Source organism: Trichechus manatus, unplaced genomic scaffold, assembly GCF_000243295.1.
Source record: "Trichechus manatus latirostris isolate Lorelei unplaced genomic scaffold, TriManLat1.0 scaffold00087, whole genome shotgun sequence".
Lineage (NCBI taxonomy): Eukaryota > Metazoa > Chordata > Mammalia > Sirenia > Trichechidae > Trichechus > Trichechus manatus.
Genome location: NW_004444023.1, coordinates 7,682,856 through 7,709,600, shown reverse-complemented (window position 1 = coordinate 7,709,600; position 26,745 = coordinate 7,682,856). Strand labels below are relative to the sequence as shown.

At 41.2% G+C, this 26,745-nt stretch overlaps 1 protein-coding gene across 4 annotated transcripts; it reads right to left on the bottom strand.

Moving 5' to 3' along the window:
* Positions 1–1,328: 1,328 nt before the first annotated feature.
* On the bottom strand, positions 1,329–26,745 carry LOC101349973 (zinc finger protein 613-like). 4 transcript variants are annotated; one of them, XM_023736404.1, is made up of 6 exons: positions 26,635–26,732; positions 25,914–25,963; positions 21,704–21,913; positions 7,534–7,660; positions 7,185–7,280; positions 1,329–4,196 (listed from the first exon to the last, which is right to left on the bottom strand). In XM_023736404.1, exons 3-6 carry the CDS (start codon positions 21,716–21,718, stop codon positions 2,470–2,472), a joined length of 1,965 nt encoding a protein of 654 aa, XP_023592172.1. In that variant the 5' UTR covers positions 21,719–21,913; positions 25,914–25,963; positions 26,635–26,732; the 3' UTR covers positions 1,329–2,469. The 4 variants fall into 4 exon arrangements, with proteins under 4 accessions (XP_023592172.1, XP_023592171.1, XP_023592170.1 ...); XM_023736403.1 differs by lacking the exon at positions 25,914–25,963 and adding an exon at positions 22,125–22,254 and having other exon boundaries at positions 26,635–26,721; XM_023736402.1 differs by lacking the exon at positions 25,914–25,963 and having other exon boundaries at positions 26,635–26,745.

The following is a 26,745-nucleotide window of genomic DNA, read 5'->3' as shown; positions in this document are numbered from 1 at the left end:
AGACAAATGGATCAACAAAAGGTGGTATATACATACAACAAAATATTATTCAGCCTTAAAGAGAAATGAAGTCCTGACACATGCTACACATGGATGAATCTTGAAAACATTATGCTGAGGGAAATATGTCAGTCACAAAAGATTAAGTATGATCTCACATGAAATAAGTACATGTATAAAAATCAAAGGTTATTAATCTTTACCAGGAGTGGGAATGAAGGAGAAGGGGAGCTTTTGTTTGGGGTGCGGTGAGTTTTGGTTAATGGTGGTGGAATAGTTTGGAAAACGATACTGATGACGGTAACATTACATGCAAAATATAATCAGTTATGAAACTGTAAATGTGGCATTTGTTGTGCTGGCAAATGTTGAATTAAGTGTGCAGCAGAAAGTCTTGTTATAAATGCATAATCCCGGGCCTCAGGCCCAGAAGATCTACTCTAGGAGGTCTGGGATGTGACCCAGGAATGTGCATTCTTTTGCAAGCTTCTGAGACAATGTTCAGGCAAGAAGTTCATGGACACAGTTAGAAACAGTTCTCTGTTTTAAAATATGACAATGCTTGGCTCCGCTCAGTACACTTTAAGTTGTGGCTCAGAGAGTGTAGCAGCCCGCTCAGGTCTCTCAGGTGCTTTCTAACATCAGGCCTCTCCACCACCAGCATCTCTGTATTCGGCCTCTCAGCCACTAACTGGCCTAGTTTATAGCCAATATATCAGCTTGCTCAGCTCTTAGGTGCTCTCTGTATTGGGCCTCTCAGTCGTCATGCCTCTCTGCTGCAAACTGGTCAAGCTCAAAGCCAGTGTAGCACCTTCACAACCACTCAGCTCCCATGTGGCTTGGTTTCTCTGCCATCCCAGCTCTTAGCCAGCATCTCTTCTGCCACCCAGAAGGTCTCCCCAAAAAACTCCCTTTTCCATCCATTTATATACCCTGATTCTCTTGAGTTGCAAGACAGGACCCCCCTCACCAGACCAGCGTTCAACCAATTCTCAATTACCTATGAGACGTCAATCAACTCAGGACTTGTTAATTACCAGGAAAGGCTGGGACAAAACTATCAAACCATCAAGTTGTTTACAGCTTACCCAGGAAATGTCAACCAAGGCAATCCCTGGGCAAAAGTAACAAACACATTTGCGAAGAAAACAGCCCAGGAGACCCAACCCTCAACATTGCTTCTCCAAAAGATTAGGACAAAGGTAACAACACCTAAGGGCTTACGGGGAAAAATCACCTATGCTTTTTTTTTTTTAAAAAAAAAAAAAGGGCTAAAACCCACATAAAGGAACTCAGTTCACCACAACAGTCACAAAAACTATCAAGGAATTCATAATTTCTTTATGGAGATAAGACATAAGCATTAAAATATATACCTTGTTTCCTAGAATGTTTAAGTACCATTAAAGGGGGTCCTTACCCCAAGAATCCATGGGTAGTGCAAATGGTTAATGTACTTAGCTGCAAACTCAAAAGGTTGGAGGTTTGAGTCCACCCATATGTGTCTAGAAAGTCCTGGTGATGTAGTTCTGAAAAACCAGCCATGGGTAACCCTAGGGAGCACAGTTCTATTCTCACACACATAGGGTGACCATGAGCAGGCATCAATTCAATGGCAACTAGATTTTGACAAGAAATTGTCATAAGAAGTTTTTAGGATTTTCTAACTCCCAAAACTTCTAACTAAACCCCTTGTACCAATTATTCCATGTCTATTTCACCTAATGTAGATACTGCATCATCCTTTGATAAGCCTGAGTGTCAAGATTCCACTTAAATATAATCCAACTAACTCAATCCTGTTTCCAAGAAGGCATGGACTTTTTCTTTTTTATTCACTTCTGTATCCTCAAGTCCCGGAAACAGGGCCAGGTACAAAGGCAGTATGTGACAAATATTCCTTACATTCATGAATAGACTCAATGTAGGTCTATTGTTTCATTAAGTCCCTCTACATAATATAAAGTTCTAAAATTGATGGTAGACATTCTGGTTTTCAACTGATCCTTCACACCAATCTGGACAAACTGAACTGATACTTACGTGCCCCAATTCCGACCAATCCAATACTGCCCTTTACCCACCAACCACTTCCTATGTGATTTTCATTTATAACACTTGGAAGCATCATGAGTCAGTATCCACTCGACGGCAACTAACAACAACAACAAGCAACATTCCAGACACGAATTATCTTTTGTGTTTTAAAAATTCATATTAATTATTTTGTCCTATGACATGATCTTGGACTTTCATCCATTTAATCAATGAGTAAATCAATGTGTATGTGTTTAGGTTAAAATTATGTTATGTCTTGATATCAATGCACATATTTATGTAGAATGAGTGTTTCATGTTTTCTCAGTGTCTGCATTCATATGATTTCCCTCAGGATACATTCTGTAGCTATATAATGATGAAGAAATTTGTGCTCATCCCTATTCCTCAGTGAACGTATCCGAGTGTATGCTATAGGTTTTGTGTGGCATAAAATAAGATATAATTCATCACTGAAGGAACTACCCCATTCACTGCACTCATAGGCACTACCACATTCACTGCATTCATAAGGTTTCTCTCCTGTGGAAATTCTCTGTTATCTCCGGAGGGTTCACATCTGGCAACAGGCTGTCCCACAAGGACTATATTCCCATTAGTTGGGAGCCCACTGATGTTTACTGATGGCTGAACTGTCACAGAAGGTATCTGCATAGTCACTGTATTAACAGGGCTTTTCTCCTGCATGAAATCCTTGGTATGCGATGAGCTGTGACTTGGTGTGGAAGAGTCTTCCATCTTGATTGATTCTACACGTTTCTCACTTGTATGTTTTCTTTTATGTAGATAAAAGGAAGAAGTATAGGCAAAAGTTTTTCCACATTCATTGCAGCCATATGGTGTCTCTCCTGTATGAGATCTTTGATGTACAATGAGCTTTGGCTTCGTATTGAAGGCTTTCCCACATTCACTGCATTGAAAGGGTTTCTCTCCTGTGTGAATCTTCTGATGGCTGATGAGACCTGACTTCTTGGAATAAGGTTTTCCACATTCACTGCATACAAAGGGACTCCTTCCTGTGTGAAATCTCTGATGTCCTATGAGGCATGACTTGTGGCTGAAGCCTTTACCACATTCACCACACATATAGGGTTTCTCTCCAGTATGAGTTCGCTGATGAATAACAAGATTTCCCTTCTGGATGAAGCCTTTTCCACATTCACTACATATATAGGGTTTCTCTCCAGTATGAATTCGCTGATGAATAATGAGAGCTGACTTCTCAATGAAGCCTTTTCCACACTCACTGCATATGTAGGGTTTCTCCGCCATATGCCTTTTCTGATGTTTACTGAGCTGTGAATTATAGAGAAAGGCTCTGCCACATTCTGGGCATTCATGTTTTTGTCGTTTATGGATTCTTTCGTGATGTGCAATGAGTTTGTATTTTTTAGAGAAGGCTTTCCCACATTCACTACATATATAGAGTTTCTCTTCAGTATGAATTTGCTGATGAATAATGAAATCTGCATTCTCGAAGAAGCCTATTCCACATTCACTGCATACATAGGGTTTCTCCCCCCTATGAGTTTTCTGATGTTTAGCGAGACCTGATTCATACAAATAGGCTTTGCCACATTCCATGCATTTATATGGGTTTTGACCTTTATGAGTTGTCTGATAATGTTCAGCAAGCTTGACTTTTTTAGAGAAGGCTTTCCCACAGAGACTGCACTTATGTGGTTTCTCTCCTGTATGAATGATCTGATGATTAGTGAGGAAAGATTTCCTGATGAAGCCTTTCCCACATTCACTGCATACATGCGGTTTCTCTATCTTGTGAGTTTTCTGGTGCTTAATGTATTGGGATTTAGTGGTGTTGGATATCCAACTCTCAAGGAATTTAGATTCAGTACCAAATTGCTCAGGGTTAGCATGGAGAACAGTTTTCTCAACTCTGTTAAGCTCAGCAGAGTTCTTTATTTCATAGCTTTTGGTCTGGTTGATTAAAGTTACATTTGATGTCACAGCTTTATCATGTAGGTCAACCATACCATGATTTTCCCTTAAAGGAAAATGATTTTTGTGCTGATGAACAATATTTTCCAATGCATTATGTTCACAGCACTCTTTCATGCTGTCCACCCTGCTTTTGTTTTGCCAGTGCCCAGGCAGATGATCATCAACTTTCCAGATTTCTAGGAAAAAAAGAGAACAATTAGCCCTTCCATCATCTCCATTAGGATTAAATTGATTAAAAAATGCTCTGATGTAAGGTGGCTCTTTAGTGACAATCCTATGGTATGACTGTAAGTAAAACTCCACGTTTAATGTTCCTTGCACACTAGTAAACACATAAAAATATAAACAAGTGAAACTTAGAAGTAGTTAGTATAGAAACAAGGTTAGATCATACATAACAATAAATACAGATTTGGCTGCTTCGGCCTTGAGGAACTTGTAGAGACCATAAAATACAAGTAAATCCCTGCGAATAGAAGATCACAGAGGCTGGAAGGCCTGATCCAAACTGAGGAAGGAAAGATTCATTCATTCCTTTGGTAAATCCTTACCAAATGACAGCTATGCAGCAGGCATAGTTTGGCTTCTGAAGAATGCAGAATTTTACAACTGGGACAAAACAAATTTCACATGTACATAGTAAATTTATTGGTGGTACACAAACATATTCTTTATGCTTACGAAGCCTACATTGTACTTTGGTAAAATCATTTTAAAAAAGCAAGGAAAGATAAAGTAGCTGCAGATTGTGAAACATGGTTTAAAAGAGAGAGTAAGGAGAGGTGGAGGAAATGAAGATACATTTGGAGGAAGAGAAGGCTCACTGTTGCTGGGATGAGGGGTTGGGGTGAGGTAAAGAAAGTGAGGTATTAAGAGTTGCTGCTAAGTATTTGGGTTGAGCAACAGGGTAGTACTGTCTTTAATGAGATAAGGAATATCACTGAAGCATAGAATGCTCCTGCAAACATTCTGAAGCACATCAACTTGAAGATGGTTACTAAATATCCAGGTACAAAAATGAAGATCTCAGAAGGATTCATAAATCTTGAGAAAAGTCTTTACTGGAGGTAACAATTCAGAAAACTTTAGCATATAAATATGATTTAAAGACAGAGAAGAGAAGGAGATCAAGTTCATAGAACAAGAGAATATGTACTTTAAAAGAAGATGAATACAAAGGTTTTAATCATTTTAACATTTAGAGCTTTGGAATTAGAACAGTTTCATGAAGGACTGAAGTGAAGACAGTGGTAAAGTTTACAATCAACTAGGAGATAGATCATAATTAGTAAATATATAAAGAAATTAAATTGACATAGACATTAGTTATGATCTGCTTTATGCTGGAACCTCAAAGCAAGATGTAAAAAATGTTTTTTCAGAATAGTAAAATATATTTTTTTTAAAAGTTTATGTTAGACGATATCAAAGGAGATGTCAATTCGACAGCCTCCTTTAGGGAAGAGAAGGAGGTTAACTCATTAGAATGAAGGAAATTTTAAAGGGTTGAAGAATAAATTAGAAAATGAAAATCAGCACTTTTGGAGCACCTCAGAGTGGGGGAAAAGAGCAGCTGAGGAAGTACAGAGAAGCACAATGAGAGACCAGTTTACTGTGGGGGCACAACATCCAAGGTGGGGTTGGAAGTTAGGAAGTGAAATCAGTATTTCTCAATGGGGGAGGAAGATGCTGTGCTCAGAGGACAGCTATGAATCTTAGGAGAGAGGCCAGGAAGTAAGAATTTCATAGCAGGAGTGGTGGAAGTACATGGAGAAGTTAAAGATCTAAGAATCCTATGAAGAAAACTATACAAATAAAAATATCAAGATGTCAAACAAGGACCTGATCACGAAAGAGATAGATGGGTATATTTTCCACTAAACTCCTACAAAGAAAAGGTCTCACATGGGAGAGACACTGTGGAGACAATTTTGTAGCCTCAGACACCCTTCACAGTTGTGTTGCCTTCTCTCACTAGAATGTGATTTCCAAAGTTGTGGTGAAATGAATTCCTTTATGTGGCCTTTTGCCTTAGTTCTTTGGAAAAAACAGCTTGAGAGATTTTTCCTAAGCCCTGATGAGTCACCTTTGCCCTACTTTTCTACCCCAGAAGGTTTGTTACTTTTATCCAGGATGACTGACATTTCCTGGGTAAGCTGTAAAAAAAAACTTGTGGTTTGATATTTTTTGTCTGTTCCTGGGCTGCAGCGTGCCCTATGATTGGTATGCACCTTGAATGAACTGGTTAATATACTATAGAAATGAAGTTACTATAGCCTACTATGTAAAGGAAGTGTGTCTGGGCCACTGAGAGGAGATTGGTCAATTTGTATCCCCTCTGGGGCCACAAATCTGTAATTCTCACAAATTAAATAAGGTATTTGGAACCCTTGATGGGGACTGGTTAGTTCCTGGTCTTCTTGAAGGGGACCATACCTTGAAATTGATAAGGAGCTTGCTATATAACAACCTTACATGACAGAAGTTTTAAGAGAGAGACACAGAGAGAGAGAAGGAAGAGCTGTAATACTGTAGGCAGTGAGAGATGGAGGCGCAGCAGCAGCAAGAGTGATAGCAGCACAAGACATCAGGAGCCAAGAGACCAGCACCACAGCACTGTGGCGGGGCTTTCCAGCCCATGGAACTAAGAGTTGTAACACTTGCCCAAGAAGGCTCTAAGCAGGGCCCAGCAGAAAAGCGTGAAAAGAAGCTGTCCTGATCAAAAAAGTGTATACCGAGTTGTTCTTGTTACTTCCTGTTGATCCTGATCTCGAGTTGTACCCTGACAATTCCTAATAAATAACTTAATTATAAGCACGGTGCCTGAGTTTTACGAGATGTTGCAGTGAATTACCAAAGCCAAAGATGTGAGGAAGAGTACTGAGGATAGGGGAAGTAGTTGATGTTAGAGATGATGGAGTGGTACACCAGTTTGGAGAAGCTGTACATTTGAGACATTTTCAACCTCCATTTCATAGGACACAGCTTTCTGCTGATTCTTACAAAACAGATTATTTTTTTGGACCTTCACGTCATGGGAATCAGCTTTGGGCTGATGTTGATTCTTATTATCCCCCCTAAAGTTAGATGGGTTCTGACAATGCTACTACTATTCCGACCATTTTACAACAGTCTTCCCTCCTTGCTGGTTTTTGATCACTCACCTGAAAAGTTTCGAGTATGATTTTTGTCTAATATAGTCCATGGTTGTTCTCCTCGTTCCAACCTGGAGAGCACATCTGGTTTGCTAACTTGATATCCTGTTCATGGGAAACCAGAGAATCTTAGACTTACCAAATTGACCTTGGGTTTGTGAAGACTGCAGAATGTTACATTTGTGGAAAAACAATATTCAAACAATATTCTCAAGAGTAGGGAGAATAGACCCACTTGACTAGGGGCACAAAGTAGACTGAGAATCTACCACTTCAGACACACCTAAGCTTTCAATAGCTGAGAAAGGGAAGGCCACTGATTGGGTACCCTCTCAGTGACACAGGCAGTTGTCCTCACCCACTGACACCAGGTTGTTGTAGTTCTCCAACATCACGTCCTGGTACAGGTCCTTCTGAGCAGGGTTCAGGAGTTGCCACTCCTCCCAGGTGAATCCCACAGCCACATCGCTGAATGTCAGTGATTCCTGTAATAACAGGGTTCCATTTCATGAAGTTACTTTCTTTTGATGATAATGGTTGAAATGTGAAGAAAGTTGTTAGGCTGATTTTCTCTATATACGCTGCAACTACATGCCTAGTGTTTTTTTCAACACCTTATGAGACTCAAAATCCTAACAAAATATTCTGAATTTGTGTATTCAATGATCCATCCAATCACAGTATTCAATGTATTAAATCATTCATCAAATTAAAAGTTTCCATAATGAGTAGCAGTGAAATTCTCTTACTAAGTTAGAAACATCACATTCACACAAACAAGTATGTATGTGTATATCTGTACGTAGGTGGATATATGTGAGTGTATACACACACACAAGTGCTTCTTGGGCAAGTGTTACAATTCTTAGTTACATACATGCAGTGCAGTGAATCACGTAAGGCTCTTCCATCCAGTCTCTGTAATTCCCACCAAACAACTGCATGGTACTATGCAAATGAGGTACATGGAACCCTATCAAGGGGAATGGTCAGCTCTGCCATCCCACTAGGCTTCAAAGGAGACAGAGACAGTAGGAGTTGTAACAAAGAAGACAGAGAGAGCGAGCTGTTAACACTGGAGACGGCGAGAACCAGCAGCAGAAAATGGCGGTAACAGAACCAGGTGACTGGCAGGAGACCACACGAGACTGGCAGGAGAGTGGGAGGAGATAGCACAGTGGGCTTCCTTACCTGTAAGTAGGGTGCCTAAGGGGATTGTCAGCTGGGGTAACTGTGACTGTAAAAACTATAATTGTAGAAGCAGTAACTGTGAAAGAGTGTACTAAGGAGGAGGCACTGCTGGACTGGAATACAGTAGCCAAACCTAAAGTCCCTTAAAGGTTTTGCTATGCTGCTAATTACTGTGGCTCAGAGCAAGGGAATAATCTCTCAGTTAAATTTTATCAGACACCAGATAGGGTGAAGACAAGATGAACTTCTGGTGAACCTGACCAAATCAGATGGACACCTGCAGCAGACCTGAATGATTTGTACTTGAGTCACTTCACTTGGAGGACTCATTGCCCTATTGAAGGACTAATTGTTAATGGCTGTCTTGGACTGGTAAAATGATTGGGCGGGGGAAGTTAATACTTCAACTATGGAAGGGCCAATGGCTAGAAGACCCAGGGGGTGACCTGTAGTGCAGTGAACTACTTAATATGGCCCTTCTAGCCAGGGTCTTAGTAACTCCCATCAAGTGACTGGGTTGTTGTTGTTAGGTGCTGTCTAGTTGGTTCCAGTTCATAGCAACCCCATGTACAACAGAATGAAACACTGCCTGGTCCTAGCCACCTCACAACTGTAGCTATGCTTGAGCCCATTGTTGCAGCCACTGTGTCAATCCACCTTTTTAAGGGATTTCCTCTCTTTCGCTGAACCTCTACTTCACCAATCGTGATGTCCTTCTCCAGGGACTGGTCTCTCCTAATATATCCAAAATATGTGAGATGAAGTCTCACCATCCTCACTTCTAAGGACCATTCTGGCTATCCTTCTTTCAAGACAGATTTCCTCGTTCTTCTGGCATTCCATGGTATATGGTATATACGACTGGGTGGGGCTATGCAAATGAGGTGTATGGAACCCAAGCGAAGGGATTGGTTGGTTTTGCCATGCCACTAGGCTTCAAGGGAGACACTGAGATAGAACAGGAGTTGTAACACGGAAGACAGAGACGGAGAGCTGTAACACCAGAGAGGAAGAGACACAGTGGCAGAGAACGGCGGAAATAGAACCCAGAGACTGGCAGGAGCCGGCGCAGTGGGCTTCCCAGCCCGCGAAGTGAGAACGCTGAGTGCCTTTAGGCAGTAGGCTTGCTAGTGGAGTAGGATGCCTCTGGGCACCTGGTTGAGCTAGGTTTGCTGACACACGGAGCCAGAGCTCAGCACCTTCAGGCCAAGGCTTACTAGTGGAGCAGGGTGCCTCTGGGCACTTAACTGGCATAGCTAAAAGAACTGTGTAACACTTTATCAAGCATGGCAGATGCCACGCCAAGGAGCCAAGGAGCCAAGGAGCCAAGGGGCCAGGGGCCAGGGAGAGACCTGTCTGTGGGCACAGCTAAGAGGCTGTCCTGACTGAAGAACTGTATCCTGAGCATTCCTGAACCTGAACTGCAACTTGTTACTTCCCTAATAAACTCCATAATCCTAAGTATAATCTGTGAGTTCTTTGTTGTCAACTGCAACAAATTATCAAACTCAGCAGAGAAGTAGAGTGCACTGTGGAAGGGACAGATGGTGTCAGAACTGGGAAAAAGGGTATGGTCCCTCCTGATAACATGTCCAAATTATATGAGACAAAGTCACCATGCTTGCTTCTAAGGAGCATTCTGGCTGTACTTCTTCCAAGAAAGATTTGTTCGTTCTTCTGGCAGTTCATGGTATATTCAATATTCTTCACCAACACCGCAATTCAAAGGTATCAATTCTTCTTCAGTCTTCCTTATTCCTTATATTCTTTCGCATGCATATAAGGCGATTGAAAATACCATGGCTTGGGTCAGGCATACCTTAGTCCTCAAAGTGACATCTTTGCTTAATACTTTAAAGAGGTCTTTTGCAGCAGATTTGCCCAATCCAATACGTCGTTTGATTTATTGACTGCGGCTTCCATTGGCATTGACTGTGTACCCAAGTAAAACGAAATCCTTGACAACTTCCATTATTTTCTCCATTTCTCGTGATGTTGCTTATCGGTCCAGCTGCGAGAATTTTTGTTTCCTTTATGTTGAGGTGCAATCCATACTGAAGGCTGTAGTCTTTAATCTTTATCAGTAAGTGCTTCAAGTCCTCTTTACTTTCAACAAGCAAGATTGTGTCATCCGCATATCACAGGTTATTAATAAGTCTTCCTCCAATCCTAATGCCCCATTCTTCTTCATATAGTCAAACTTTTCAGATTATTTGCTCAGCATACAGATTAAGTATAGTGAAAGGATGCAACTCTGACACACACCTTTCCTGACTTTAAACCACGCAGTGTCCCCTTCTTCTTTTTGAACAACTGCCTCTTGGTCTATGTATAGGTTCCACATGAACACAATTAAGTGTTCTGGAATTCCCATTCTTCACACTGTTATCCATAATTTGTTATGATCCACCCAGTCAAATGGCTTTGCATAGTCAATAAAACACAGGTAAACATCTTTCTGGTATTCTCTGCTTTCAGCCAGGATCCATCTGACACCAGCAATGGCATCCCTCATCCTCTTCTGAATTCAGCTTGAACTTCTGGTAGTTCCCTGTAATGGAACACTGCAACTGCTATTGAATGAGCTTCAGTAAAATTTTACTTGTGTGTGATATTAATGATACTGTTCGATAATTTCTGCATTCTATTGGATCAGTTTTCTTTGGAATGGGCACAAGTATGGATCTCTTCAGTTGGTTGGCCAGGAAGCTGTCTTCCAAACTTCTTGGCTTAGATAAGTAAGTGCTTCCAGCTCTACATCTGTTTGTTGAAACATCTCAATTGGTATTCTGTCAATTCCTGAAGCAGTCTAGGAGGCTAGAAGTCTAAATTACTGGTGCTGACTCTAGGGGAAGGCTTTTTCTGTCAACCTGGGAGGATGGTACCTGTCTATTTAACTTCTGTTTCCTGGTTCCTTGGGGAGCTCCGTGTGTTCTGCATCTGTCTTAGGCTGCATTCTCTAGAGAAACAAAATCAGTGAAGCATATATATATACATATATGTATATACAAAGAGAGATTTAGCTCAAGGAACTGGCTTACGCAGTTGTAGAGGCTGGCAGGTCCCAAGGCCATGGGTCAGGGGTCAGGCTGGCAGGTCCCAGGTCGTTGGATCACGTAGCTGCAGGGGTGACGAACCTATGATCGATAGGTCAGACAGCATGATGCTGGCTCACAGGCTGACAAATCCAAGATCAACAGGTAAGATGGTAGGCGGCTGGCTCACAGGCTGCGGAAGCTGCCAAATCCCAAGATCAGCAGGTAAGCTGCTAATTCAATTTCCAAGAACTGAAGGTCAGATGATGACAAGCCAGATGCAGGATCCAGAGAAAGTGCCTTGCTAGAAGATGCATTTATACACTGGAGGCAGGACACACCCTCGAGGAAACTCCCTTTCAACTGATTGACTGCTCAAGTAGATCACATCATGGAAGTGATTACATCATTATATAACTGCCAAACTACAGCATAATTGCCAAACCACTGAGAATCACGGCCCAGCCGAGTTGACACACAATCTTAACCACCACAGTCCAACCCTTGTCAACTCTGCACCTGTACACCTCCTTAAACCACACATAAACTTGAAAAAAAGAATTGTAAAGTCAAACTTGCACTAACATGATAAAACTAACACATGTACAACTGGAAACACACTAGTCCTGCTTACATCTTATATTTTGTAAGGGAAGAAAACAAAAATAATTGATGCGCATATAAAAGGAATAAATTCTCATAACAATTACAGCTCTCTTTTTTGCAACCAGTCACATGGTCACAGCTGGTATTTAGAACCGCCTTTTCCACCACCCATTTCAAATTCCCTCTACCCTCAGCAAACACCTCAGCTGGCCATGGTCCTCTGCCTGGTAGGGTGACCCAAACCTTCATTCCTGAAAGGTCCAAGCCATTAGTAGTCATATCGGAATTGGGCTGCTATAGTTTTCCATTGACTTTAATCACAGGGCATGGTAGTACCAAAAGACACCCTAAGGGATCTCCTATATTCCAGACATATTCTTCTTTACCTCCATTATGTAATATTAATCCGATGTCCTCTTGGTAATCAGGAGCAATCAAACCAGCCAATACAGTAACTCCCTTCTTTGCCTGTTGATCCACAGTCATGAGGAACCCAAAGTGGCTAGGTGGCATTCGTATCTTCAAGTTCAATGGAATCAGTGATGTGTCTCCAGGTGGAAGCATTCCTCCCTTTGGAACTAAGACTTCCAGACCCACAGAGCACAGGGTTGCAGAGACAGGAAGCAAAAATTTTGTGATTGGGTCACTAGGGGTAATAGTGAGTGGTGCCACTCCCATTTGCACCCCATAATTCCTGGACCCATGAATCCTAGCTATGGGAGAAACAGCATCATACATTGGACACTGGTTTAGAGTACATACAGCCTCCTAGCAGACACTGCCCCAACCCTGCAAAGTATTGCCACCTAGATGGCTGCATAATTGTGTCTTTAGAAGGCCATTCCATTGTTCTAACAAGCTAGTTGCTTCAGGATGATGAGGAACATGTTAAGACCAGTGAATTCCATAAGCATGGGGAACATGGTAAGACCAGTGAATTCCATGAGCATGGGCCCACTGCTGTACTTCATTTGCTGTGAGTCTCTTGATCTGAGGTGATGCTGCATGGGATACCATGTCAGTGGATAACACGTTCTGTAAGGCCACAGATGGTAGTTCTGGCAGAAGCATTGCATGCAGGGAAGGCAAATCTGTATCCAGAGTAAGTATCTATTCTGGTAAGAACAAAATGTTGCCCTTTCCATGATGGAAGCTGTCCAGTGTAATCAACCTGTCAGCAGGTTGCTGGCTGATCACCTCGAAGAAAGGTACCATATCAGAAACTCCGTGTTGTTGGTCTTTGCTGCTGGCAGACTGGGCACTCAGCAGTGGCTGTAGCCAAGTCAGCCTTGGTGAGTAGAAGTTCATGTTGCTGAGCCAAAGCATAATGTCCATCCCTGCCACCATGGCTACTTTGTTCATGAACCCATTGGGCAATGATGGGAGTGGCTGAGGAAGGAGAATAACTGGTCTCCACAAAATGGTTCACTCTATCCACTTGATTGTTAAAACCCTCCTCTGCTGTGGGCAGCCTTTGGTGAGCGTTCACATGAGACACAAATATCTTCACTTCTTTGGCCCATCCAGAGGTCTACCCACATAACTCTTCCCCAAACCTCCTTGTCACCAATTTTCCAATCACGTGCCTTCCAAGTCCTTGACCATGCAGCCAAACCACTGACTACAGCCCATGAATCAGTGTACAATTGCACATCTGGTCATTTATCTTTCCAAGCAAAGTGAACAACTAGTTGCACTGCTCAAAGGTCTGCCCACTGAAAGGATTTCCCTATGCCACTGTCCTTCAGGGAGGTCCCAGAAAGTAGCTACAGTGCTGCAACTGTACATTTTGCATTGGTGCATGCACAGGAGCTATTCAGTCTCATATATCTATTTGAGCTCAGATGCACTCTCTTCACGAGTATCATTTTATGTCTTATAGTCCAGTCTAATCTTCGTCTGAAGAGTTGGCTTCTGGAATGGTTTCAGTTCTGGGCTAACGGAGAATCCAGGGGCCATGTCTTCCGGGGGCCTCCAGTCTCAGTCAGACTATTAAGTCTCAGTCAGATCATTAAGTCTGGTCTTTTTACTAGAACTTGAGTTCTACACCCCACCTTTCTCCTGCTCCATCAGGGACTCTCTGTTGTGTTCCCTGTCAGGGCAGTCATTGGTGGTAGCCAGGCACCGTCTAGTTCATCTGGTCTCAGGCTGATGGAGTCTCTGGTTTATGTGGCTCTTTCTGTCTCTTGGCCTAATATTTTCTTGGGTCTTTGGTGTTCTGCATTCTCCTTTGCTCCAGGTGGGTTGGGACCAACTGAAGTATCTTAGATGGCTGCTCGCTAGCTTTAAGACCCCAGATGCCACTCACAAAAGTGGGGTGCAGAACATTCTCTTAATAAATATTGTTATGCCAATTGACCTAGAAGTCCCCTGAAACCATGGTCCTCAGGCTCCTGCCCCTGCTACTCTGTCCCTCGAAGTGTTTGGCTGTATTCAGGAAATTTCATAGCTTTTTGTTTAGTCCAGTTGTGCTGATTTCCCCTGTATTGTCTGTTGTCCTTCCCTTCACCTAAGATAATTCTTATCTACTATCTAGTTAGTGAATGCCCATCTCCCTCCCTCCATACACTTGTAACTATCAAAGAATGTTTTCTTCTGTGTTTAAATCTTTTCTTGAGTTCTTATAGTGATCTTATACAATATTTGTCCTTTTGGGACTAATGTCACTCAGCATAATGCCTTCCAGATTCCTCCATATTATATTTCGCAGATTCATCATTGTTCTTTATCGTTGCATAGTATTCCATTATGTGAATATACCATAATTTGTTCATCCATTCATCCGTTGACAGGCACCTAGGTTTCCATCTTTTTGCTATTGTGAACAGAGCTGCGATGAACATGGGCGTGCATATATCTATTCGTGTGATGACTCTTATTTCTCTAGAATATATTCCAAGCAGTGGGATTGCTAAATCGTATGGTACTTCTATTTCTAGCTTTTTAAGAAAGCACCAAATCGATTTCCAAAGTGGTTGTACCATTTTACATTCCCACCAGCAGTGTATAAGTGTTCCAGTCTCTCCACAACCTCTAACAATTATTTTGTGTTTTTTGTATTAATGCTAGCCTTGCTGGGGTGAGATAGTATCTCACTGTAGTTTTGTGTTTCTCTCATGGCTAATGATCATTAGCATTTCCTCACGTGTCTGGTAGCCACCTAAATATCTTCTTCGGTGAAGGGCCTGTTCATATCCTTTGCCCTTTTTTAATTGGGTTATTTCTCTTTTTGTTGTTGAGGTTTTGCAGTATCTTGCAGATTTTAGAGGTTAGACCCTGCTCGGATATGTTGTAGCCAAATTTTTTTTCCCAGTCTGTAGGTTATCTTTTTACTCTTTTGGTGAAGTCTTTTGATGAACATAAGTGTTTGATGTTTAGGAGCTCCCAGTTATCTAGTTTCTCTTCTGGTGTTTGTGCATTCTTAGTAATGTTTTATATTCTGTTTATGCCATGTATGAGGGCTCCTAGCATTGTCCCTATTTTTTCTTCCATGATCTTTATCAGTTTAGATTTTATATTTAGGTCTCTGACCCATTTTGAGTTAGTTTTTGTGCATGGTGTGAGGTATGGGTCTTGTTTCATTTTTTTGCAGGTGCATATCTGGTTATGCCAGCACCATTTGTTAAAGAGACTGTCTTTTCCCCAATTACTAGTCTTTGGGTCTTTGTCAAATATCAGCTGCTCATACATGGATGAATTTATGTCTGGATTCTCAATTCTGTTCCACTGATCTATGCATCTGTTGTTGTATCAGTACCAGGCTGTTGTGACTACCGTGGTGGTATAATACATTCTAAAATCAGATAGTGTGAGGCCCCCCACTTTGTTCTTCTTCTTCAGTAATGCTTTACTTACCCGGGGCCTCTTCCTTTTCCATATAAAGTCTTGATTTGTTCCTCTATCTCATTAAAAAATGCCGAAGGACTCTGGATCGGGATTACATTGTATGTGTAGATCGCTTTGGGTAGAATAGACACTTTCACAATGTTGAGTCTTCCTATCCATGAGCAAGGTATATTTTTCCACTTATGTAGGTCTCTCTGTTTCTTCCAATATTCTCTTGTAGTTTTCTTTGTATAAATATTTGACGTCTCTGGTTAGATTTATTCCTAAGTATTTTATCTTCTTGGGGGCTATTGTAAATGGTATTGATTTGGTGATTTCCTCTTTGTTGGTGTAAAGGAATCCAACTGATTTTTGTATGTTTATATTGTATCCTGAAACTCTGCTGAAATCTTCTATTAGTTCCAGTAGTTTTCTTGTGGATTCTTTGGAGTTTGTGTACAAGATCGTATCATCTGCAATAGAGATACTCTGAATTCTTCCCTACCAATTTGGATGCCCTTTATTTCTTTTTCTAGCCTAATTGCTCTGCTTAGAACCTCCAGCACAATGTTGAATAAGAGTGGTGATAAAGGGCATCCTTGTCTGGTTCCTGTTCTCAAGGGGAATGCTTTCAGCCTCTCCATTTAGGATGATGCTGGCTGTTGGCTTTGTATAAATGCCCTTAATTATATTGAGGAATTTCCCTTCTATTCCTATTTTTTTGAGAGTTTTTATCATGAATGGGTGTTGGACTTTGTCAAACGCCTTTTCTGCATCGATTGATAAGATCATGTGGTTCTTGTCTTTTATTTATGTGATGGATTACACTGATTGTTTTTCTAACGTTGAACCATCCCTGCATACCTAGTATAAATCCCACTTGACCATGGTGAATTATTTTTTTGATATGTTGCTGAATTCTATTGGCTATAATTTTGTTGAGAATTTTTGCGTCAATGTTCATGAGGGATATTGGTCTGTAATTTTTTTTGTGGTGTCTTTACCTGGTTTTGGTATCAGGGTTATGCTGGCCTCACAGAATGAGTTTGGGAGTATTCTATCCTTTTCTATGCTCTGAAATACCTTTAGCAGTAGTGGTGTTAACTCTTCTCTGAAAGTTTGGTAGAATTCTCCTGTGAAACCATCAGAGTCAGGGCTTTTTTTAGTCAGGAGTTTTTCAATTACCTTTTTTATCTCTTCTTTTGTTGTAGGTTTATTTAGTTGTTCTGCCTCTGTTTGTGTTAGTTTAGTAGGTAGTGAGTTTCTAGAAATTTGTCCATTTCCTCTAGGTTTTCCAATTTGTTAGAGTACAATTTTTCATAGTATTCCATTATGATTCTTTTAATTTCACTTGGGTCTGTTGTGATATTGACCATCTCATTGCTTATTCAGGTTATCTGCTTCCTTTCCTGTTTTTGTTTTGTCATTTTGGCCAATGGTTTATCGATTTTATCGATCTTTTCAAAGAAACAGCATTTGGTCTTGTTAACTCTTTCAATTGTTTTTTCTATTTTCCATTTCATTTAATTCTGCTCTAATTCTTATCATTTGCTTTCTTTTGGTGCCCGACAGCTTCTTTTGCTGCTCTCTATTTGTTTGACTTGTAGGGTTAACATTTTGATTATGGCCCTTTCTCTTTTTGGATGTATGCATTTATTGCTATATATTGACCTCTGAGCACTGCTTTTGCTGTGTCCCAAAGGTTCTGGTAGGATGTATTTTCAATCTCATTTGATTCTGTGTATTTCTTTATTCTGTCCTTAATTTCTTCTATAACCCAGTAGTTTTTGAGCTAGGTGTTGTTCAGTTTCCATGTGTTTGATTTGTTTTTCCTTGCTTTTTCTGTTATTGATTTCTACTTTTATGGCTTTATGGTCAGAAAAGATGCTTTGTAATATTTTGATGCTTTGGATTCTGTTAAGGATTGCTTTATGGCCTGATATGTGGTCTATTCTGGGGAACGTTCCATGTGCGCTGTAAAAGAAAGTGTGCATGTTGGATGGAGTGTTCTGTATTTGTCTATGAGATCAAGTTGGTTGATTGTGGCATTTAGGTCTTCCATGTTTTTATTGAGCTTCTTTCTGGATGTTCTGTCCTTCACCAAAAGTGGTGTGTTGAAGTCTCCTACTATTAATGTGGAGCTGTCTATCTCTCTTTTCAATGCTGTTAAGAGTTTTTTTAATGTATTTTGGAGCCCTGTTGTTGGGTGTGTAAATATTTATTATGGTTATGTCCTCCTGGTGTACTGATCCTTTAATCATTATATACTGTCAGTCCTTATCCTTTGTGGTAGATTTTAGAGTCTAATTTGTTAGAGATTAATATGGCCACTCCTGCTCTTTTTTGATTGTTTTTTGCTTGACATATTTTTTTCCATCCTTTGAGTTTTAGTTTGTGTCTTTAAGCCTAAGGTGTGTCTCTTGTAGGCAGCATATAGATGGATCATGTTTTTTATCCATTCTGCCACTCTGTCTCTTTATTGGTGTATTTAGTCCATTTACGTTCTGTGTAATTACTGATAGTTATGAGTTTAGTGCTGTCATTTTGATGTCTTTTTTTGTGCTGTTGTTGGTTTCTTTGTTCTACTTAATTTTCTCTGCTGAGTCATTTTTCTTTATGTATTTTCTTTTCATCTTTTTCATTGTTGTTGATTTTGTATTTGCTGAGTCTTTATGTTTTTCTTGTTTTTCATTTTGATGTATAGGATTGTTAGTTTCTTTTGTGGTTACCTTAATATTTACCCCTATTTTTCTAAGTTTAAACCAATCTTTTATTTCTTTTTATCGTCTTGACTTCCTCTGCATTTGGAAGATCTATGACTACATTTTTCAGTCCCTCTTTTTTGTTTTAATGTTGTTATCTTTTACATATTGACGTCTCTGTTTCCCTATTTTCAGCATTTTAGCTTTGTGACTTCCCTGAGTTTATATCTGGTTGCTCTGTCCTGTGTTCTAGTCTTGGGTTGGTATCTGAGGTTATTGATTTTCTAACTGGAGGACTCCCTTTAGTATTTTTTGTAATTCTGGTTTGGTTTTTGAAAATTCCCTAAACTTCTGTTTATCTGGAAATATCCTAATTTCACCATCATAGTTAAGAGACAGTTTTGCTGGATATATAATTCTTGGCTAGCAATTTTTTCCCTTCAAGACTTTATATATGTTATCACAGTGCCTTCTTTCCTGCATGGTTTCTGCTAAGTAGTCTGAGCTTAGTCTTATTGACTCCCCTTTATAGATAACCTTTTGTTTATTCCTAGCTGCTCTTAAAATTCTCTGTTTATCTTTGGTTTTGGCAAGTTTGATTATAATATGTCTTGGTGACTTTCTTTTGGGATCTACCTTGTGTGGGGTTCGATGAGCACCTTGGATAGACATGCTGTCATCTTTCACAGTATCAGGGAAGTTTTCTGCCAACAAATCTTCAACAATTCTCTCTGTATTTTCTGTTATTCCCCCATGTTCTGGTACTCCAATCACTTGTAGGTTATTCCTTTTGATAGAGTCCCACATAATTCTCAGGGTTTCTTCATTTTTTAAAATTCTTTTATCTGATTTTTCCTCAAATAAGTTGGTATCAAGTACTTTATCTTTAATCTCACTAATTCTGAATTCCATTGCCTCAGTTCCACTCCTATGACTTTCTATTGAGTTGTCTAACTGAAATTTTACTGTTCATCTTCTGGATTTCTGTTTGCTGTCTCACTATGGATTCTTGCAGCCTGTTAAATTTGTCATTGTGCTTTTGTATAACCTTCTTAAGTTCCTCTATTGCTTTGTCTGTGTGTTCCTTGGCTTGTTCTGCATATTGCATTTCCTTCCTGATCTCTTGGAGAGTTCTGTACATTAATCTTTTGTATTCTACCTCCAGTAATTCCAAGAAATTCTCTTCCTCTGGATGATTTCTTGGTTCTTTGTTTTGGGAGCTTGCTGAAGCCACCATGGTCTGCCTGTTTATGTAATTTGATATTGACTGCTTTCTGCAAGCAATCAATAAGTTATTATATTTATGTTTGCTTACTGTGTCCTAGCTTCTTTTGATAGGCCCAAATAGGCCTCTCGTGTGAGCTAGTTTGATTATTGACACCTTTGAAGCTCTAACATCCTGTCACCAGATGGTTAGATCTGTTACTAGGTATGTGAGCTCAGGAGTCCATTTACTTTTCTTGTATGGATTCAGCTCAGGTGTCCAGGTCACCAAGTGTGCAGTGCAGGCTGTCACCTACTACAGTCCTAGACGGGCAGGGTTGACTGGAGTAGGCACAGGTATCTGGCTGCAGTAGGGAGTCACGCACTGAGTATGGCAGGGGGCTGACAGGTGCCCGAATGTCTGGGAGGAAAGCGCGTCCCTGTTCCCTAGAGTACGTAGGTGGGTGGGTTTTGCAGCTGGACTATGGCCCCCAACGCTCTTGGCTGTAAAGACTGGGAGGCACCACTTACTCTTAGACCCGCTGCAGGTGGCTAGGTGGCGTGGATGAAGCCACCAGTCCTCAGGTTCCTGATGCAGGTAGGTGAGGTCCCTGCTTAATGGGCAGAGTGGTGTCAAATGTCACAAACCTGCCAGTGCACCATATAGCTGATACAGTTGATGTTAGGCTTCAGGTATATACCCTGTTGTACTGCGCTAATAAGGGCCTATGCTGTTGAAATGGGTCCACACAGATCTATGCAGGGGTGAAAGGCATTCAAAGTCCGTGGACCCCTTATGCCTGTGCCTAGGGAGCTGTGCCTGCCCTGAGTTCCCAGCTTAAGGGAACTGGCAGATTATTTTTTCCTGTTTGTTAATTTGTTCCCTCTCCAAGGCTGGGAGAATAGCTCAGGGCAAGTGACGGGTGCTACTTCCGGCACAGGGGACGGAGCAATTGCTGAAGCCAGCCTGGTGCAGAGCTAGGAGGGAGCAAGTGAATGGGAGAGAGGTTCTTCCCAAACAGGGTGCTTTTTGATTCGTGTGGTAGGTTAGAAGCATGTACCTATCTTTAGCCAACTGAGCACTGCTTTTCACTGGTTCTGGAGGCTTGAGCAGAATCTCTGCTGCTCAGTCTCTCCTAAATTGGAAAACGCATCCCGAATGCCACTGCTTGCCTCACTGCACACGCCAGCAGATTAGGCCTGCAGGGTCTGGCAACTCCTCACTGCTTCTGAATCATTTCTCCCTCCGACACTCGGTCCGATTCCTCAACTTTGCCTTTGATGTTCAGGGCTTCTAGACTGTCATATATAATCGACTCACTTACTTTTTCAGGGCTTTGCTGTAAGAGGGACCAACGGAAGCATCTGACTACCCCACCATCTTGGCCCCACTTCCACAGTATACTCTTTTAAGAAATATCTACATGGGATCAAATTGCCAACAGGAACTCGAAAGATTAGCTAGGGAACCTTACGGGGCAGTGAGTTTATGTTAATAAGAGAAGCAAAACTCAGAAAAGGAGTATGAGAATGGCTGAACAACCCAAAGAATATAATCAATGTCACTAAATTGTACATGAAGAAATAGCTGAATTGGTCATGTTTTGCTGTATATATTGTCAACAACAACAAAATTTTTTTAAAAAGGGAGGGGGAACATATCATTTAAATTATAATGACTCTCTTTTGTTGTCCAGAGAAATATTAAATGCAAGTTGACAGCTAATGTAACCACAGGATATTCCAGTCACATATCATATTTGAGGTCAATAATTTAGTGCTAATCCCATGAACAGTAAAGTCCTGATCCCATTTAGCCTGATGCTGAAGTAAGAGTATAAATTCATTTCTCTCCAGCTCCTACTTTTCCAAATTTACAGCTTTGAGATTAACTGAACCAATATTTTACAGGCCTTTACAAATACATTAGGGAACAAAGGAAAGCATAAAATTGACCAAAAGTCACCTGTGCCTTGATCATTTTCTCTTGTTCTTCTGTTGTGGCCAGCAGCTGGGATGCTGTTTCTTTGTGTTTCCTGGATCAGCAATAAATTGCTGTTCAGAAATCTCAATCTCCCAGGAAAGGTGTCCCCAGAAATGACAATAACCAAATCCTGCAACCTCTTCCTACTTCCTTCATTAGATCTCTTGCTGCTGGGGAATCCAGATCTGTGGGCTGAATGGAAAATTCAACGTGAGTAGCACACTACCTCTAGGCCCAGATGTTGTTACTGCTCCTGTCACTCTTCTTAATACAATGCCCGCAATACTGTTGAATGTGCCTTTAGTTGGTGCCCCAGAATATTTTACATCCATGGGCAATAGAAACCCCTTCCTGGATCAGAAGGTGACTGGAATCAGCAAGTGGGATCGGTTGGCAGGCTCACCTGAGGTGGCGAATTGAATCTATGAAACGAGTGGACATGGGGGTGCTGCAGCAATGCAGGGATGGGCTGAATCTAGACACATCCTTCTTGCACCCTCTGAGGCACAAAATGCCAATAAGGACTGCTCTGTCTGCCAGCAAAAAAGACAAAGGTTGCAGATGACTATGGGGCAGATTCCCCAGGGGGAGGGCCCTGCACATAGCTGGCAAGTTGCCTATATTGGAAAAATGATGCCCGTGGCACCAGGGGGCTACAAATGGGTCCTCATAGTAATAGATATTTACTCTGGATTAGGCTTTGCATATCCTGTGAGAGACGCAAATGCCAAAAACACCATTAAGGGATTGGAACATAAGATACTGTAACAATTTGGTACATCAGGTTATATTTCATCAGATACCCCTGCCACACCATTCTTACAATCACTTAACTGTAAGTACAGTTCCTGAGTTCTGTGGGACTTTTCAGTAATTTGTCAAACCCAAATGGGGGAGGGATGCATGCTGAGGGGAGGGAGAGTGGCTGGTGTCAGAGATGGAGTGGTACAACAGCTTGGAGAATGTGGAAATGTGGGATATATTTGACCTCCGCCTCACAGGAATTGGTTTTGTACTGATTCTCATATTTGAAGTTATCTGTACAGTTGTACATTTAAAAAAATAAATAAATTTAGAAAACTTAAAAGGAATGGAAGGGCCCCAAATTACCAAAACCTTGTTCTCTGAAAAGACCAATAAAATATACACGTTTGTAACAGTGCAGTAAACAACTTAATATGGCCCGTTTAGCCACGCATGGTCTTGTAACCCCCACACAGTTATTGGGTAGGACTGTGCAAATAAGGTGATTGTGGCCCACCAAAGGGATTGGACAGCTTGCTAACAATGCAAATAAGGTGCATGGAAACTTTTTGGCAGTGGGACCAAGCACATAAGGTATACGGACCCGAAACAAGGGGACTGGTCAGTTTTGCCATCCCGCTAGGCTTAAAATGAGCCATCCCAGAGGCAGGAAGTGGGAGATTTCACCACTACCAAGAAGAAGAAACGGCAGCGGAGCACATCCTTTGAACCCGGGGCTCACGCACATAGAACGTCCTAGACTTAGAAGATGGAGAGAAAGAGCTATAACATTGGAGACGACGCCAGACAGCAAGAAGCAGAGGCACAGATATGGCAGCAGTAGAACTAGGAGACCAGACCAAGAATGCACAGGGTGCTTCCTGGCCCACAGAGCAAGGTGGCTACAGTGGGAGTGCCAAATCATGGAGCAAGAGAGCTCAGGGTCTTTAGGCAGGAGGCTTCCTAATGGAGTAGGGTGCGCCTAGGCACTCAGTGGCAGAGCTAAAGAGCTTTGTGACACTTGCTGGAGTTGGGCAAAGGCCAGGCCAAGGGGACGAGGGAACAAGGGACCAAGGGACAGATAGAAGCCTGCCTGTGGACACTGCTGAGAAGAGGCTGTCCTGACTGAAGAACTGTATCCTGAATCATTCCCTCATCCAGAATTGTTACCTGTTACTTCCCTAATCATTTGCTGCAGTGGCACTACTCAAAACGAGAAGAAACAGCTAAAAACATCCATTAATAATTGGAACATGGAATGTACAAAGTATGAATTTTGGAAAATTGGAAGTCATGAAAAATGAAATGGACTAAAGATCGATATTCTATGCATTAGTGAGCTGAAATGTACTGGCATTGGCCATTATGAATCGGACAATAATATGGTATACAATACTGGGAATGACAAATTTAACAGGAATATTTCAAGATCTATTCTGAAGTACAATGCTGTCAGTTATAGAACAATATCCATACACCTACAAGGAAGACCAGTTAATATGACTATTATTCAAATTTACACATCAACTACTAATGCCAAAGAAGAAGAAACTGAAGATTTTTACCAACTTTTGCAGTCTGAAATTGACGAAAATGATCAAACAATCAAGATGCATTGATAATTACTGGTGATTGGAATGCAAAAATTGGAAACAAAGAAGGATCCATAGTTGGAAAATACGGTCTTGGTGACAGAAACGATGCTGGAGATCGCATTACAGAATTTTGCAAGACCAACGACGTCTTCACTACAAATACCTTTTTTCAACAACAAAAACGGTGACTATACACGTGGACCTTGCCAGATAGAATACACAAGAATCAAATCAACTACATCTGTGGAAGGAGATGATGGAGAAGCTCAATACCATCAGTCAGAACTAGGCCAGGGGCAGACTGTGGAACAGACCATCAATTGCTCATATGCAAGTTCAAGTTAAAGATGAAGAAAATCAGAATAAGTCCATGAGAGCCAAAATATGACCTTGAGTATATCCCACCTGAATTCAGAGACCATCTCAAGAATAAATTTGACGCACTGAACACTAATAACTGACGACCAGACAAGTTGTGCAATGACATCAAGGACATCACACATGAAGAAAGCAAGAGGTCATTAAAAAGAAAGAAAAGACCAAAATGGATGCAGAAGAGACTCTGAAACTTGCTCTTGAAAGTAGAGTAGATAAAGTGAATGGAAGGAATGATGAAGTAAAAGAGCTGAAGAGATTTTAAACGGTGGCTCCAGAAGACAAAATAAAGTATTATAATGAAAGGTGAAAAGACCTGGAGTTAGAAAACCAAAAAGGAAGAACACGCTCGGCATTTCTCAAGCTGAAAGAACTGAAGAGATATTCAAGCCTGGAGTTGCAATACTGAAGGATTCTACGGGGAAAATATTGAACAATGCAGGAAGTATGGAAAGAAGACGGAAGGACTACAGAGTCACTATACCAAAAAGAACCGGTCAACATTCAACCATTTCAGGAGGTAGCATATGATCAAGAACCAATGGTACTGAAGGAAGAAGTCCAAGCTGCATTGAAGGGAATGATGAAAAACAAGGCTCCAGGAATTGACGGAATATCTACTGAGATGTTTCAACAAATGCATGTGGTGCTAGAGGTGCTCACTTGTCTATACCAAATGTGAAAGAAAGACAACTACCTGGTCTGACCCACTGAGTAAGAGAGCTGAGTGTCTTCAGGCAGGACGTTTCCTGGCAGACTGGGGTGCCCCCCAAGCAATAACTGGCAGAGCTAAAGAGCTTTGTAACATTTGCCTAAGCAGGGCAGAGGTCAGGTTGAGGGATTGAGGGGCCAAGAGGCTGAGGACCAGATAGAGGTCTACTGCAGGCATGGCTGAGAAGAGGCTGTCCTGATCAGAAAACTGTATCCTAAATCGTTCCTATCCTGAATTGTAACCTGTTACTTCCCTAATAAAACCCACAACTGTGATCATGGTCTGTGAGTTCCGTGTGGCCAATGCAAGGAATTATCGAACCCAGTGGAAGAATAGAGACTGCCGTGGGAAGTACAGCTGGTGTCAAAATCGGTAAAAAGGTTGCAGAAAGAAGGTTATGTCTCACCTCCACCTCACAGAAATTAGCTCTTGGCTGATATTGTTGATCTTGATTCTCTCACCCTTCCCTTGTGAATTAGACAAGGAGGTGTCACAAGGCCCTGAAGTCATTTTTTACATTCATATTGAGGAAGGATCAAAAGAGACGTGGCACGAATAAACAATATAAGGAATTAATGGGAGAAATGACCTAGATAAAACAGACAGTTTTTATTCTTGAAATAAACCTACAAACCTCTTTATTTCATTAAACTTAAAATCCTGGATGAATTTATAATTTTATGATCCTAATCCTGAAAAGGCAATATAGCAAGTGCATTTTATGAGTGGGCAACAAAATAAAGACATTGTAGTAAAGATTACCAACCTACTAATCGATTTTGTATGGAAGAGTTGAGCCAACAGCATCATGATAAGCTTAAGGTAGAAACATTACAAAGCAGGACAGAAAATTAAGGTTATTTTGAGAAACAATATGATCATCTATATGGAAAAAGAGATTCAAGGAACTGCCTATTTGAAAATAAAAATGCTTCCCCCAAGACACCTCTAAGCACATTTTTACATATATCCAAAAAGAAAAAGAAAAAAAAAACAAACAAACCTGTTGCCCTCAAGTCTATTCTGACTCATAGTGATCCTATATGACAGAACTGCTCCCATAGGGTTTCCAAGGCTGTAATCTTTACGGAAGCCGACTGCCTCACGAGCCTCTGTATCAGACACAGATCAACCTAACCCCCGCATTAATGCGAAACCTGGGCCAGACATCCCGTATGAAGTCTATCCTGCCGGCTCCAACTTCATTCAGCCCCGTACTAAATGCCGAACCTGAACCAGACACAGCATTCATCGTAAATACCACCTCCACTCCTTACAAGTAGAGTGATCCGCAAAGACCCCGTATCCTGACAGTCGGGATAGCCTAAATAGTTGTACAAAGGCGCGCCCTTCCTGACTGACCTCAAAAGCACCGACTCCCACCTACTTGCCCCCAAAACCACCACTCCGGCACACTTCATGGGTTCTCACTACCCCACATTCACACATCTCTCTCGACTTGTTCCAAGAACAAAAAACACACCGACCTTTTTTTCTCTTGTACCACGAAGAGTTCCGAAAAGTTGGCCTCAATTCCGTGAAGAACCTCTTCTTCTCGATCTGACGCGCTAAATCCTTGTAAACCTACGGTGGCTGGC